This window comes from Miniopterus schreibersii, assembly GCF_964146895.1.
Source record: "Miniopterus schreibersii genome assembly, chromosome: 4".
Classification (NCBI taxonomy): domain Eukaryota; kingdom Metazoa; phylum Chordata; class Mammalia; order Chiroptera; family Miniopteridae; genus Miniopterus; species Miniopterus schreibersii.
The window spans coordinates 38,291,430-38,308,006 of record NC_138105.1 but is presented as its reverse complement, the minus strand read 5'-3'; the positions used below and the strand labels follow the sequence as shown (position 1 = coordinate 38,308,006).

The window sequence follows — 16,577 nt, the reverse complement described above, 5'->3', positions numbered from 1 at the left end:
TTTTTGCACAGCAAAAAAAACATCAACAAAACAAAAAGATAACCCACTGACTATGAGAACATATTCATCAATGATACATCTGATAAGGGGTTACTATCCAAAAATTATAAAGAACTCAAACAATTCAACACCAAAAAAACAAACAATCCAAATGAAAAATGGGCAAAGGAACTGAATAGACACTTCTCCAAAGAGGACATACAGATGGCCAATAGACATATGAAAAGATGCTCAATGTTGCCCAGGGACTTAAGGGTCCTGAATTCAATTCCAGCAAAGGGCACGTACCTGGGTTGCAGGTTCCATCCCTGGCCCCACCAGTGGAGGCATATGTGGGAGGCAGCAGATCCATGTGTCTCTCTCACATGGATGTTCCTCCCTCCCTCCCTCCCTCCCTTTCTCTCTATCCCCCTTCCACTCTCTCTGAAAAGCAATAGAGAAAATATCCTCAGGTAAAGATTTTAAAAAAATAAAATAAAAATGCTCAACATAATATCATCAGAAAATGAAAATTAAAACCACAATGAGATATCATCTCACACCTATCAGAATGGCTAACATTAATAAATCAACAAACAAGTGTTGGCAAGGATGTGGAGAAAAGGGAACCCTCATGCACTGTTGGTGGAAATGCAGACTGGTGCAGCCACTGTGGAAAACAGTATGAGGTTACCTCAAAAAATTAAAAAGGAGCCCGGCCTGGCGTGGCTAAGCAGTTGAGCGTCAGTCTAGGATCCAGGAGATCACGGTTGGATTCCCAGTCAGGGCACATGCCCAGGTTGCGGACTCGAGGGTGCAGGAGGCAGCCAGTCAATGACTCTCTCATCTTTGATGTTTCTCTCTCTCTCTCCCTCTTCCTTCCTCTCTCTGAAATCAATAAAGATATATTTTAAAAAAATTAAAAAGGAACTAACTGCCTTATGACCCACTAATTCCACTTCTGGGAATATATAAAAAAAAAACCCGAAAAATTCATTTGAAAGAATATATGCAATCCTATGTTCACTGCAGCATTATCTGCAATAGCCAAGATTTGGAAGCAGCCCAAGTGACCATCAGTAGACAAGTGGATAAAAAAGTTGTGGTACATTTGCACAACAGAGTACTACTCGGACATAAAAAAGGAAATCTTACCATTTGGGACTGCATGGATAGACCTGGAGAATATTACGCTAAGTGAAATAAGCAAGTCAGGAAAAGGCAAGTACCATATTATTTCACTTATATGTGGAATCTAATGAACAAACAAAATAGAAACATACAGAGAACACTGACAGTTGTCAGAAGGGCGGTAGGGGCTGAGAGGCTTGGTGAGAAAGGTGAAGAGATTAAGCAAAAAACAAAAACAAAAACCCCACCTCATAAACAACAGTATTGTGATGATCAGAGTGAAATGGGGGGGAGAGGTAGGTAGAAGAAAGTAATGGGGGGATAAATGACATGGGGTGGTGAACACACAATACAATATACAGATGACATATTACAGAATTGTACACCTGAAACCTACATAATTTTATTAACCAATGTTACCCTAATAAATTCAATTAAAAATGTATGATTATAATTTCCCCCTTAGGTTTTAGTAGAAATTTCAAATTATATGAACTGAAAATGTGTTCCTATTTTATTAACCAAAAAAATCTCAGTGAAATAGAGCATATCAGGTAACAAAAACATTAACTTCTCATTCATTTATTTCTACAGTACAATTTTTATTTTACTTTTAAATAGACAAAAAAGATTGGTTTTATTAAATTAATAATTTAAGGAATTATTTTAATTCCAAATTAAGTAGTGAACAATATAATTCATAGCTTACCTAAAAGGGAAAACCCATATGCAACAAGTTAAACTAGTTTGATTTTTTTTAAGTTACAACTTAAATACAGGTTTGTACAGCATGCATCATAAAATAAGTGCGGATATACCAGGGAAATTCCCAAAAGTTAAGAATACAATCACAGGATAAAATTCCCTCCCCTCCATACCCTAATTTTTATACTAAGAACTGTAACTCTTTTAAACCTCTTCACTTGCTCTTCTTGCCATCAGCATTGGCAAATGACATTCTTCTCAAAACAATTTTCGCTAAGAATCTGAAGCTGTTCTCCTTTCAATATGGCTATTGCCTATAAATAGAGAGCAAAGTTATATGTATTTAGACGTGAACACTGATGGTTGGCTAGGCTCACTGATGGTTAAATGGCTTGCTCTGACACCCCAGCTTCCAGCATACGTTTCCAAATTCCAAGAATTCAACTTGGTTTTTTAATATTCTGAAAATGACTCACAAAGGGACTCTAAACTAAAAAAATTTCCCCTTCTAACATTTTATATTCATAATAGCATATACAGAGGTCCTTACCCCTGACTTTGTGTCAGAATTAGTTGTAGAGCTTTATGAAACTACAGATGACTGAGCCTTACTATCTGATTCAGCAAACTCCTCACATCATTTAATCCAGATGCCATTTTTCTTCCAATGCTAAAACAATTTTAAAAAATCAAATTTCCTCTTATTATGCTCTTGTGATGGGAGAAAGGCCATGTAAACAAACTAATACTATGATTCATTCATAAATGAAACATTCAAGTTCTTACCAGGTAATACAGGTTCTGCTTGATAGCCTACAATTACCTCATATAGTAATGTACTCTACCAAACCAAGGCCCCGCTTAACTCCCTTCTACAAAAATCTGTATGCAAGCACACAATCCAAAGCTCTTTCTTTCTTGCCCTGTAGTGACTGGTTTAACACTCATTTCATGTAACAAATATTCCTTAAATATCTATTATGGTACTTTATTCTAACGAATGGGGTACAACAATTAACAACAAAGTCTCTATCTTCATAAAACCTACATTTTAATTGTGCAAAACATGTGATAAATAACTTGTCAGATGGTGATAAGTGATATGAGGGAAAAAAGAAAGCAAGGAAGAAAATAAGAAGGTTGATTGAGGAGGACATCTCCTGGTCAAGGAAGGCCTCTATATAACATTTAGATGACATCTGAGCAGAAGTCTAAAAGAAAAGAGAAGAAATGAGCCATGCAGGTATCTGGAAGAGAAAATTCTGAACAAACAGTCCTTTGCATACGATCCCTTATATGACCTAGTTTTTTATGTCCAAAAACACTTTTATGAACAAGGAAGATATATTTGAATCAATGTTCTGAAAGAACTGCATTCTCAGAAACAGAATTATTAAAATAAGAATGCACACTAAGCAAAGAGATCCCTTCAGTTAAGGCCAGTAGGCCAGTGGCTCTTTAGCCCTCCAATCGAACAGGGCACCGTGTCTGTCTCTGTGTAAACTGTCTTTTAACTGTCCAAAATGATAACCCTCCACATGTAGCTATTTGAGTTCAAATCAATTAAAATTAAAAATTCAGTTCCTCAATCCCACTAACCATATTCCAAGTGTACAATAGCCACATGGGGCTAATGGCTATCATATTGGACAGAACAGATATAGAACATTTCCATTACCACAGAAAGTTGTATTCTGTAGTACAAATTGTAACTTTTCAATAAATCACAAACATTATCCCCATGCTATCCTAACTTCTCTTACCACTTTTCTAGGAAGGAAAATTCTGTCCTTTAGACTTTTAACTAACAACATAAATCATTCAGGCAAAAATCCAAAAATAGATTAGTGATGTACAATATTTTTAAGTACTCCTAACTTAGATGTTTTTCTTACAGCTCTAAAGAGAGAAGAGAAAAGAAAGAGGCAGCAGTCACCAACCTAGCAACACCTGACTGCAAGGCAATAGGGTATGTCCAACTTTTCCAAGTGGGCTAAAATCTACAAAGGTATAGATTTTGTTCTACCCTAACAACCTCACTTCTCCTACCCTTCACCTGTATCCTAAGAAAGCGGTGAAAAATTGGTAACATCTCTCAAACTATTTAGCTAAACCAATAACATCAAGAGTAGGCAAAGCCATAATTTTTTAATGACTTAATTTTTCACAGTTAAAATAGTGTATAATTAAAACAACAAAAAACACAAAAACCACTTATGGCAAAAACAAATATCTCTTCTTTAAAATAAAACTCCTACACAATATATATTACTTTAAACTCATACCCCACCCTTTTGCTAGACAAATTATATACAAGACACATTTTGCAGAAATTTTGACCTATTTATGGCAATGTTTTATAGTCAGAAAACAGTACTGTGGGGGGGAGGGGAATGGGCCAAATACATAACAAAATTAAATTTTAGATATCAAGTAGAGTAGAACAAGCCAGGCAAATCCAATACAGAAACTGAAATTTTTTGCAAACTGATGTGTATACCAGGTTTCCTTTGAAAAATTAAAGCAAAAACTGACTTCATTATTTTGAAATTGAAGTGTCAAATTTTTAAAAACACAAACTAATTTCATTTTCTACACAGTTTACTACAAATAAGTATGGTACAACTAACAAAGTAGCAGCTCAAAAATTGAATGCCGCTGAAATGATGTAAGTTACCAAGCTAGCACCATTTGATTACCAGGCATTAGACTATGTCCAACTTTTCCTTTATCAGACTGGGGGGAAAAGGCTTACAGTCAAAAGAGCTAACTGCTATAACAACTGAGGGAGCAGAAGCAATTTTGAGAAACCAAATACTAACTATACTTTTGGTAAGTAATATTTTCTTCATTCCAATGTAAGAGAATAAGAACATCACATCCCCTTTTCTTTCAGTTATTTTCACTTTTCTTCTGCATGCACCTTATTCCAATAAATCCTTTTGCACTTGACGTTAGCACTGAACTTAAATGTTTCGCTCCACCATCACCACCAAAAAAATTGTTTCTGATGCTTAATCAAAAATTGTTATTCTATGAAATAAATTGTGGTACATCCATATCACAGAATTCTAGTCAGCAATAACAAGGAACAAACTATTGATACACCCAACTTGGATGAATCTCAAGGGAATTATGTTGCATAAAAAAGGTCAACCCTAAAAAGTCATGTACTTTTTAGTAAACATTCTTGAAATGACAAAACTATAGAAAGAGAGAAAGAATTAGTAGTGGTTGCCCAAGTCTGGGAGGTAGAGAGAATGGAAGGGAAGTGGGTGTGGTTCTAATGGACTATTCTATATATCGACTGTTGTGATAGTTATATAATCTACACAAGATTGCATAGAACTAAATGCACAAATTATTACAAGTAAAATGGAAAAATCTGAATAAGACTGGTAGATTGTACCAATGTTATGATACTGAACTACAGTTTTACAAGGATTAGCATTGGGGAAATTAGGTAATGGATACAAAGCATCTCAACATATTATTTGTTAAAACTACATGTGACCCTATAGTTATCTTAAAATTTAAAAGTTTGATTTTTTAAAAAGTACTACCCTACCAATTGGGAGAAACTGAATATGAACTGGTTATTAGACAACATCAGGGAACGATTGATAATGGTATTATGGTTTTATAGAACAATGGTCTTATTCTTAGGAGATGCTTGCTGAAGCATTTAGGAATGAAGTATTATGCCTGCAACTTACTTTTAACTCTTTTCTATGTATGGGGGGAGAGAAAGCAAATCTAGTAAAATATTAAATATTAAATCTAGGTAAAGGGTTTGTGGGTGCTCCTTGTACTTTCTTCTCAACTTTTCAGCTTGAATTATTTCAAAATAAGGAATTGGGGAAGATTAAAGACAAACTGCTCATCTAAAATACACACCAATTAATCTTTTAAAAGGTTTAAAAGTAAATAAATTGTTCTAGCAAAACTATACTATAGTCCCACCAACTCATCTTAAAACAAAACAAAATGGCAACAAGAATTTCATGGAAACTAGGAGTTACATGGTACTGAATGTAACTTTCTGATGTTTTTCAACATGAATCGACTAAATCTGTAGATCATTTGAATGAATATTTTTGCAAAATCTAAGTTAGTTCAACATGGATTACTCTTTCTTATTTCTAGAAACACTGAATCCCTAGAGTTGTTCTACTTTTCAAACAACTGAAATAAATTTAAATTGCAAGAGAAAAGGCTAACACTTTGATACACGCCTCCCCAAAACGTTAAAAGTCTTTGGTTTGGCAAATACAGTTAATCCTTTCACAAAGAAATGTTTGCATGAAAGGGGCAACCCACACACTAAATGCCAAACAGAAAATGTGCTACAATGTGTTAATTATAGTGCCAAGGCGACAAAACATATTTTACAATGTAAACAGTCCCTTCAAACATCATTACACTTAAGGTACTAAAAAAAAAAAAAAAAAGGTATACTGCACACATCGAAATGTAGGGAATAAGTGAGTTTGAGTTAGTGTCAAAGGATTCATCTCAAAAGTTCTTATATTTTCTCTGCTGCTAAATTTTTCCATCGGTGTTAATGCTACTTTATAAGAAAATCCTTGTCTAGGACGCCGCAACTAAAAGCTCTTAACTTTTCACTTCCTACCCGGCCGCCCCCATGCAATGCGCTCCACCTCCCGAGGAGAGTGACGGGGTGCGGCTGTTTCCCGCTCAGAAACTAAGAAATAAATGTTCCTTCCCTACTCTAGAAAGGAGGAAAAAAAGAGGGGCCGAGAAGCTGAAGACTCGAATATGCAACTGACTATAAGGGGGTAGTCGTTAAAAAAAGCTTCCTTTTCTCTTCGAAACTCCTTCCCTTCCCTCCTCTCAGGTCACTCAGTGACTCCGGGCCGGGCGGGGACAGGTGAATCCCAAGAGGAGAAGAGGGAGGGACAGACGATGGAGCGAGCCGCGCTCCGGCAATGAATGAGCTGTGCCGCAGCCGCACCACCTGTTCCTTCGAAGGGTACCATCCCGATCTGCCCGCAGGGTTCCCGCACAACCCGCGCCGTGACTCCAGCCCGTATTGCCGGCTTCCCTCCTAAAGGCCGAGCCTCTCCTCCCTTCGCTCGGTGAGGGATATGAAAACCGGCAAACTAGAAGCTGGCAGAACAAGGCCTAGTCCGGGACCACGGCCTCTGAAGCGAAGAGACGGGAGGAGGAAGCCTCAGGTCCCCAGCGCACCGGCCGCAGTGGGAACCAAAAGGAGGGGACGAGAGAGTTCATTCGGCCAGACTAGAAGTACGAAGGCGGGGTCCCGGGCGAGGGTGGCGCGGTGCCCGTCGGGCCGAGGTTACGGGTGACAGGCCCGTGTACCGGCTGAATCTTTGCCACTGCTTGCCCGTAGCTTCATACTTACCAAGATCCGCTTGAAGAGAGCGTTCTCCTTGGGCGGGAGGCTCACGGCCGGCATCGTTCCGGCTCCTCCCGCTGCTCCCGCCACCGCCCGGCTCCGTCAGTGTGTTTGTCCGACCGCCGCCGCCGTTCCCTGGCTGATTCAGCCTTGATTGCCCCGATCCACTGCTGCGACCAGGCTTCGGGTGTCACCGCGTCGCCCAACCCCGACACCCCCTTCCCCCTCGTTGTCTTTTTTCCTTTCTCACTTAACGCTGCCGCCGCCTCCCCCCACCCACCACGGGTCTCCGTCGGCGGTTCACGTGGTAACTGAACAGACCGACAGAGGCAGCCAAAATGGCGGACGCGAAGGGCTTTCCCACCCGGGTCACACATCCTAGCACGCAGGCGCGATGACCTCCTTTCCCCACCTCCTCTGTCCTGGGGCTTGCTGGGAAACTTGGAGGCTGGCCGTCAGGCAACAGCTGAGAGCATCTGAGCAGGCCCCGCCCACCTTTTGGATGCTGAGGGTTTCCGCCGCGCTGGGGAGCGAGGACCGGGATGAACTCTGGTCCCGACCGCCTCTGCATTAAAAATAGCCTTCCTGCAGCTGGACTGGCCTTCCATTCATTGGATCCACTCTCCCAGAGTGATCATAGCTTGAAGTACTAAAATGGAGGTGATCGAGAAGCGCTGTGCTTGTGGACAAAGTGCTGAACTAAGTAGCGAGAGAAAAAGAAGGCTTCACGCCAGTGGGGACTTGTAAACAGATATGGAGAGGAGGGAGCTTAATGGACTCTAAAAAGCGTGGAAGAGCTTGAGCAATTAAATGGATTTGGCTGCGGTGCTGGTGATTTAGTTTATTCCTTAAGGTGGGCCTGTAAAGACAGTCAGATCCAAAGTGTCACTTTGAACTGCAAAGAAGCATCTGAACGTTCAAGTGTGTGTTTTTATTTCGTGGTTGAGGCCATACAAATGCAGTGTTGACGACTGTCTGAGTCACCTTGAGGTAGTGGAATTAGGGACACTGACTCCCCTTCAAGCTAGTGTGTTACATTGTGACACGTTGAACTCCCCATCTCCAGAAATCCTCAAATCTTAAAAGCCTAAGAATATCTGACAAGGATACTAGAAAACTACTGCAGCAGGCAAGGTCAGACTAGATATCCACTAGGGCCTCTTCCAAATATATGGCATTTCATTAACAATCACAAACTAAGTTTTTGAAGTGGCATTCCATTGATAATCTAGAGTTTTTCATATCATATGAGCCATTTTTACCCTTGATTATTATTTTTAATCCTCGCCTGAGGATATTTTTTTCCATTGCTTTTCAAAGAGAGTGGGAGGGAGGGAGGGGGAGGGAGAGAGAGATGTAGAGAAACATCCGTGAGAAAGACACATCCACTGGTTGCCTCCTGCAGGCACGCTCCCAGGGAGGTGGGGGCCAGGGAACCAGGGAACCTGCAACCCAGGTAGTGCCCTTGACAGGGAATCAAACCTGTGACCTTTTGTTGTGCTGGCAGATGCTCTAACCACTGAATCACATTTGCCAGGGGCCCTTGATTATTTTTTATGCTCTCTCTCTAGATCCTGAATTTGATCCATAGCATTTTTTGCATCATGAATCATTAAATAATATGTGCAGTACCATTGCTCTTTTAAATTTATTTACCCGGATATTTTCCTGGTTTCAGTTTCCTCTTCCTTAACCCTCTCTGGAAAGTGTGAGTTAAGTAAGATGTCTCCCAGTGGAAAAATCTGGGACTAATGCTTGGGTTTTCTGCTATCTCAAATGCCCTCTCCTTCTGCCAGGGTCATAAAGTTTCAAATCCTAGAATCTCTCAATTTCTGTGATCTCTCTTCAAAAGTTTCATTAAGAAAACTGTATCTACAGGAAACCATGTTTGAGTTTTGGAATATGGCCAGTTTTTTTTATCTTAACCTTTTTAAAAACATAAAACTAAGGCCAAACTTAGAATTCACAAAAACAGTTGTTAATCTTTAGGTTTAGGGTTTTCTTTAAGATTAGGTTTAAGGTCAGAGTTAGGGTTAGGTTTAGTGTTAGGGTTAGGATTATATTTAGGATTAAAGTTAGGTTTATGGTCAGTAGTATGGGTTGGTTTAGGGTTATAGTAGGGTTAGGTTTAGGATTAGGGTTTGGTTTAGGGTTACAGTTAGACTAATTTTAGAATTAGGGTAAGATTTAGTTATGTTTAGGTTTTGAGTTAGGGTTCAGTTTAGCTTTAGGGTTAGGTTTATGTTTAGGGTTAGGGATCGCTTCATAGCCAGAAGTCCCTATAGCAATATTATTTGCTATGGTTTTCTAAATTTATCCTGTAAATAATATACTTTTTTCCTGTTGGGGGAAGACAATTTATTGTCTTTTGAAACAAACAGTTTCCACCAGAAGCTAAGCACCTAAACAGATGAGCCAGCAATATACTTTGGCAATGTTACATTCTTTTTAGCTGATAACAAATAAATACCAATTTTTAAGATTCAGTGAATACTAGTCTGAGTCAACATTTATCTGAGTCATATCCTAGTTAAAATGAACCTACAGATACAGATAACAGTTGGACCACACAGTCAGTGACTTGATAGCCTGAACTCAACAATAAAATATGTACTCTGATAGATCACCACTATTTGACAGATGGAAATCCCCTTTATGCTGTGAATGAGAGCTATGCATATCCAAGGCTAGATGGTGATGGTGGTGGTGGGTAGTTCATTCGCCTTACCCCAAATATCTGCATGTGACTATTGTCAAAATACCTCTTCCCCCAAAAAATTAACCAAAAGTAAATAAATGAATAAATAATTTATCTTGCAAACTTTAATTCTACAAAAAGAATATGTAGAGTGAAATTTATCCATCTTCACATATGTAAGATGTTCTCTTTTGACACTTTTATGCCTTAATTATTAAGTACTTAAATTTTATAGAAATACGACAGAAAAGAAATCTGTGTATTTGCCACCCAGATTTAACAAATGTTAACATTTTGTGACTACTTCTGATTTTTAAATAAAAACTTGCAGATACATCAGGTGCTCCATCCCTCTCCAGATCCTGAATTTGATGTATAGTATTCTTGTGAATCATAAATAAATAAACATGTATGTAGTGCTTTTACATTTTATACTATTTCAACTCTTGCTCTTCATGAACCCTCCTTAGAAGGTGTGAGTGGAGTAAGAAGTTTTCCAGCGGGAAAATCAGAGACGAAAAAGTCTGGTTTCCTAGCTGCTATTCAAATCTCCTCTCCCTTTGCCTGGGTCATAAATAAGGTTTTAGCATTCAAATTCTGGAGACACTTAAATGAATGTCATATAGCAACTTCTACCAAAACATCATAGCTATTAGCTCCTGGCTGGAATTGCCTCGCTGAGATTCTTTTCAAGATGTGGTCTCACCTACGGCTGCCTACTTCAAGTGCAGGGTTCCATCAGCTCTAGCAAGCTGTGAGAAATGTGCTTATACTTCATCACTCCCCCAAAATATACACCAGCAAAAGGATGCCAAAAGGGGCCAAAAGAACAAAACAGCCTTTTCCAGTAGCAGTACTGGAATTGGCAATTTGCTTATTGGCTCTGTACACTCTAACTCAGGCTTCTGTTCCAACTTGTTGGATGCTAGCAAAAGCTGTGTCAGGACAAGCTTCCAAGGGATGGTGTAAAAAGGATATACAACTGACAGGTTGCTGAGTGGACAAGAAGAGAAGTTGAGAACCAACAACTGAGTCAGCATATTAGCTGAGTGGTTTGTTTACTTGAGCATGAGTCCAGGAGGCTCAAACTAGGTTACAAACTACAAAGTGACTCACAACTTGGCAATCTACGTAGCCATCAATTACACATAAAAGTGAACCAAAAAGCATAATACAATTATTCTACTTTTTAGTTAATTATTTTTGGTTAAAATTTTTTTCAGCAACATAGCTAAAGAAAATATAGAAGGAAGAGATTTGCTAACATTTATTTTGCTTTTAAAACAAACCTAAATGGCATAAGGTTTAAAGAATGAGAGTATTAAAATTTATTATCTCTTTTACCTACACATAGTTTTACAAGGTCTTTACACATCAGATCAAATTGAGAACTGAATGCACAAAAATCTGGTTCAACCGTGAAAGACAAAAACCCACTGATCAGTACAGCGCTTTTAACAGGCAAAACCAAGGTGCTTACAAACTCAGTGTCCCAACGACCCTATACATAGGCTTTATGTTACAGATGTAAAACTGAGGCATAGAGAGGTTAAGTAATTTGCCTAAAATTCATGCAGCTAAAAAGGTGTGAGCAGGAATGGGGCTTTGAACTTGGCACTTTGAACCCTGCCCTTCAGCTCAGGGCCTCAGGGGACCGTGCAAGCCTGTCAGGTGGGCTAAGGCGGATCACTAAACCTGGAACCCCAGTACCCCCAACTGTGTGATCCTGAGCTGGTCAGGGGCACTTATTTTAAAATGCGAGGATTCTCTTTTCCTCACAGGTTGTGAGGCTTTCCTATGACAGTGAGAGTAAACAGACTTTAGGAACTGTAAGAGAGCCTTACACACAGAGAGTATAATACGTCACCTTGGATGAGTAGCTTGTCTTCTCTCAACTTCTCTGTAAATTGAAGATGATAGTCGCGGCCTGTCGCGCGATCGTCGTGAAGATGAAATGGGACAATGCATGTAAACCACAGGCTGCATTATTGCACAGCGCCTGGAACACAGGAGTCAATCCACATGCTCTCTGTTGTTCAACATGACACTTCGTGCTCAATTTTCTGGCTCCTGACGGTAGGTTTTGCTAAATCTCTTGACAAGTGTCCCTGGGGAAGGGGTATGATATAGACTCTCGGAGGGCAGAAAAGAGGATAAACTACCTCGTCCCCCCACCCCTACCACACACGCCCGTAATCATTTCCTCCCTGACCCCATTTTACAGACGGGAGACAGCGCAGCGGAGTTAGAGTATCCGGCTCTAACTGCGATTCTCAGTTCAAGTCTCGGTGGAGCCCGCGGCGGAGCGGGCGCGTCCCGCGCCTCCTCCCGCCAGGGGGCGCTCGGCCGGGCGCCGACCCGGGAGAGATCCGGCTGGGGAGGCGGAGCCAGGCCCAGCAAGATGGCGCCGCCCGCGATGCTGCGCTCCTTCAGCAGGCTCCTGGCCCCGGCCAGGCTTCCGAACCGCTGTGAGTGTCCCTCCTCGTGCAGGCCCACCGGACCCGACCGCCCAGCCTGCCCTTCCCCGGGTGAACCCGGCTCGCAGGGGCAGGAGCTGTCTGCGGCCCGGGCTCGTCCTGCAGTGACCTTCGCCGGCCTGTGACGAGCAGCCCACGCCCGTCCCCACCCCTGACTCGCGGCCCCCAGTCACCCACCGCCGACCCACCCCCTCCAAGTGCCACCGGACCCCTCGTGGTCTGTGCGAACGGACTTCGGTTCCTCCTCCCCCATCTTTGCCGGAGGGGAGACCCTCTCCGGGGCGCTTCCTCCCCGCCCACTGCCGAGTCCTCCGAGCGTCAGCAAAAGCCAGTAAACGAGGCTGCGAAGGCGTCTGGGGGGCGGGGGCGCCCGGTCTGGCCCCGCCGGTGGCCCAGGGCGAGTGGCTTGATCTCTCTGAACCTGCTCCCTTGGCTGTTTAAGGAGTGCGTATGTGGGCGGGGGGGGGGGTGTTGAAGGGAGAAATAAATGCGATAGTACGCATGATTTTTCCAACAAGGCGGAAAGTTATAGATTTACAGACTCTGTCCCCTTTCAGCGTCAGCGCGGTCGAAGTTCTATGTTCGGGAGCCGCTACATGACAAACCTGACTGGCTGAAAGTTGGGTTGACCTTGGGCACTTCCGTCTTCTTGTGGGCCTATGTAAGTCTTTACTCCCTTATGTCGTGGGACCCCAGCACAGTGGGGAGGAGAAACTTCAGTGTCAGGTTGAATGTTGTGAGCAAATCTCCCATGCGGTAGGATAGCTGTATAATTGCTGATAACATATTTCTCCGTGAGGGAAATCCCAAGGACTAAAAATACTCAGATTTCAGCGGCATCGAGAAAATATGATGAAGCTGAAATTTCTCTCATTCATTGTTACTTAGCATGGTTTTGTCATGAATGACAGTTTTACTACATATCATCCTTTATTGTATTTCTTAATGAGGATGGAATCTGGTTGGGGTTTGATTGAAGTCACTTTTTTCAGATGACATAGAGACAAACCATCAATGAACAAGCTGCATAAATTAAATCCCATTAGACTTCTGAAACATAAAAACATAAGATTTTAATCATTGGTTTTGTATAAATACATTGTTGAATACTGTACTTAGTGTGTAGCAGCCTTTTTTTTTTTTTGTCTTTGCAATATGCCAAATGCTTTATATCTAAAAACTCAATCTTCTAAACAGCACTATGTTGTAGGTACTATTATTGTTGACCTTTAATAGATGCAGAAAAGCCTTGGAGAAATTAGTTTGCTGAGCCTATTCTCCCTAATTTCAGCACTAACGACACTATAGACTGCTCTGAAATACTGCCTCCCTGTAGATAAATTTTTTAAAAGTTGACTCTCAATGTATCTGCGCTACATTAATATTTAAAATTGTTGTTTTGTACCTAAAGGGTTTGGGGCTTCCTCCACTGCCCCCTCTCATTAAAGTGGTTCAGCTCTTTCAAATGGGAAGGAGTAAGAGATGTTGAAAGTCACAACCTAATCATGTTATAATGAAATTTCATACACTCTTTTAATTTAAAGTTTTCCTGAAAAGGAGCTTGATTACTGCTGAGAGCTCTGATTAAATTTAAAATCTTTGATTACAGCGAATGTCACCCTGCATCACTCATTATTCCACTTGCGTATGTCAGACAGTGGTTCTAAGAAAGCGCCTGTCCTCTGTGACATCCAATTATTACTCATATAGTTAGGCGTGGGGTTGTTCATTCACTCACAGTATCAAATTTCTAAGGTTAGAAGTATAATACCAACCAGCCTGGACCCCATTTAATAACCAAGTCCTGCTTTGTTGTGTTGCTTAGCCCTTCCGTGGGAAGGCATTCCATTAACTACCCATTAAATGAAGTCATTTAGTTGGCAAAAGTTGAATTTAAACTTTTAAAGGTTGCCTTCTCAAATTGAGTACATCAGATTGTGATGAACAAGCCTATACTTTTCATAGTTTTTGGACTTTTGCATCTCTTAGTCTTTTATTTCTAACTAGAATAGTTGTACTTGTTTTAATCTATCCTTATTCATTTGCAAAATATAAATATTAGTTAGCCTCCTCTTTAATTTACCAGGAAGACTACATTTCTAATTTTAATTGTTACCTCCTTCTAGCTTATCAAACAACATAATGAAGATGTTTTAGAGTATAAAAGAAGAAATGGGTTGGAATAAACTTTTTAAATACTAATACAGTAAGTATGCAATTTTATAGGATGAATAGATTATGCAAGTTAATTTGAATTCTTTTTAAATAATGTATTTTGGTTGTTTTTTTAAATTAGGTTTATGCTTTTTAGCACCTATATTCCTGTCTGTGACAAATTTATGAATTTTTAATGCCTTGACTTGAGCATCACTTAGCATAATCATTTTTAACCATCATGCTCTGCCTCTATTCAAAGAATATTATATTTAAGAGTGAAACCAAAATCATATTATTTTATTAAATCTAATAGGGCTATACACAGTGTCTTCATAGCACTTATAAGTTATTTGTGTATATATTTCTTAATATCTGTTTGTCATATCCCACACTTGAGTGTAAATTCCAACAGGACCTTTATTAATCATCATGTACTCAGCAACCTGCCAGTGCCTGACCCAAGTAGGAGTTTCATATTTGTTGGACAGATGAGTGTATAAGGGCAGTAGATGGTTAAATTTTTTACTGAGTGACCATTTCATTGTGATTCTTAGTACAACTAACACCCAATTGAACAATTCCTGGTAAAACATAGCTGTGAACAAGGTAGCATACTCTATGGTCTGTGATTTAAAAGAGTGAATATATATACATATGTGTATGTATATATATATGTACATATGTGGCATAATTTTGAAAATCCTTTAAAGAAATTCTGTGTTAATACTTTTGTAAAATAAAACAAATCACACTTAAAATCTCAACTTTCATAGATCAGGTTGATTAAAGTAGATAACTTATTTCTAAATAAGTAATCACTAATATACACTTTTTCTCCCATATTTAACTCTCAAATCCAGCTCTTCAGGGTTTAATTATCCAAATTTTTTGCCCCCCCTCTTTTTTTTTTTTTTAACATTAATATCACCTATTTTTTTTAAACTTGAAATGAGGAGTTGATATTCTTTGTGGATTTATTTTCTAGACTTTCCTTAATGCTCTAAGATGAATTATTCAGAATGGTCTAATTTTAATATTTCTGCTGGTTAATGCTATAGTTTTAATTTTTTTTCCTCTTCATTACAGGTACTCCACATGTAGCAATGAAAGCAGTTCCAATCTGTTGAGTTGTAAATGTGAGAGAAAAGTTATATGTGAATATATGTCGTCAGCATTTGTGTTTTGCATCATTAAATGAAAAAATAAAAATACATCTGTATTCTTCAGATTGTGTATATTGTGACAATGTGTAGAAAATGTCGATTCTAAGATATATTGTTAAAAGTATTTCAGTGTGGAGGATACCATCTGATAACAGGGTCAGTGGTAATTAAGGGCCATTGGTAAGAAAACTTAAGGAGGTAGATTAAAAAGTCACTGCTGAAGGATTTATTCCATCTATTAACTTTTAATTTCTAACCAAAACACTTATTCTTTAGTGTATCAGGGTGATAGAACTACTTTATTACTCAAAATACAAAAGAGCACACTCATTTCTTCTAGAGGAGTCATTTTGGTTAAGTCAGAAAGTAAAATTGAATCCTGTTATCAGAGTTTCGTCTCACACCATTTCTTTGAATTTAAATGATTTGAATTTGAATGAATCATTTGGATGACTGGTTATGTCAACATGAAGCTTGTTATCCCTTTTCTGTTAATATTACTTTTATCCAGTGATTAGCAAACTCCTGACTGTTTCAAAAAGGAGGGAGGAGAGGAAAGGTTAAGAGACACAAATTAAAATACACTTCACTTATTCCTCATCAAAACCCTTTCTTGTGAATCAATTAAAACTTATTTATATGCCACTTCGTTAAGTTGTAATTTAAGCACTTAGTGTACCATACATTTAAAAATGTATGATTTGTGTCTCCATCCTCATGTTAAGTGGAAAGGTTTATTGCCTTATAATTGGCTTTATGTGTGTTTTGGGCTCTAGCCAACACTTATTGTGGGAGATTCATGACAATATCTTGGGAAGTCACTTCTGAATATAAATTAAGAGTTAAATTATTTCGAAATAATTATTGAATCCAAATTCGGTGAAAGA

General features: G+C 39.4%; 2 protein-coding genes across 3 annotated transcripts in view; one reads left to right on the top strand and one right to left on the bottom strand.

The window, feature by feature from the left end:
* NAA15 (N-alpha-acetyltransferase 15, NatA auxiliary subunit) overlaps window positions 1-7,589 on the bottom strand; it is a 69,236-nt gene extending 61,647 nt beyond the window's left edge. For both annotated transcript variants that reach the window (XM_081136599.1, XM_081136600.1), the window contains exon 1: window positions 7,202-7,589. In XM_081136599.1, coding sequence (XP_080992725.1) covers window positions 7,202-7,255 — 54 coding nt within the window. In that variant the 5' untranslated portion in view covers window positions 7,256-7,589. The remainder of the gene's footprint in view (window positions 1-7,201) is intronic.
* Window positions 7,590-12,259: 4,670 nt separating this feature from the next.
* Window positions 12,260-15,753, top strand: NDUFC1 (NADH:ubiquinone oxidoreductase subunit C1). The gene is made up of 4 exons (XM_081136598.1): window positions 12,260-12,361; window positions 12,928-13,031; window positions 14,497-14,576; window positions 15,614-15,753. Exons 1-3 carry the CDS (start codon window positions 12,295-12,297, stop codon window positions 14,554-14,556), a joined length of 231 nt encoding a protein of 76 aa, XP_080992724.1. The 5' UTR covers window positions 12,260-12,294; the 3' UTR covers window positions 14,557-14,576; window positions 15,614-15,753.
* Window positions 15,754-16,577: the final 824 nt, after the last annotated feature.

Bases quoted from the DNA above. Each gene is read 5' to 3' on its own strand.
- NDUFC1 (XM_081136598.1), top strand. From the start codon at position 12,295: ATGGCGCCGCCCGCGATGCTGCGCTCCTTCAGCAGGCTCCTGGCCCCG. The intron at 12,362-12,927 runs GTGAGTGTCCCT...GTCCCCTTTCAG, and splicing joins GGCCAGGCTTCCGAACCGCT to CGTCAGCGCGGTCGAAGTTC. The intron at 13,032-14,496 runs GTAAGTCTTTAC...ACCTCCTTCTAG, and splicing joins CCGTCTTCTTGTGGGCCTAT to CTTATCAAACAACATAATGA.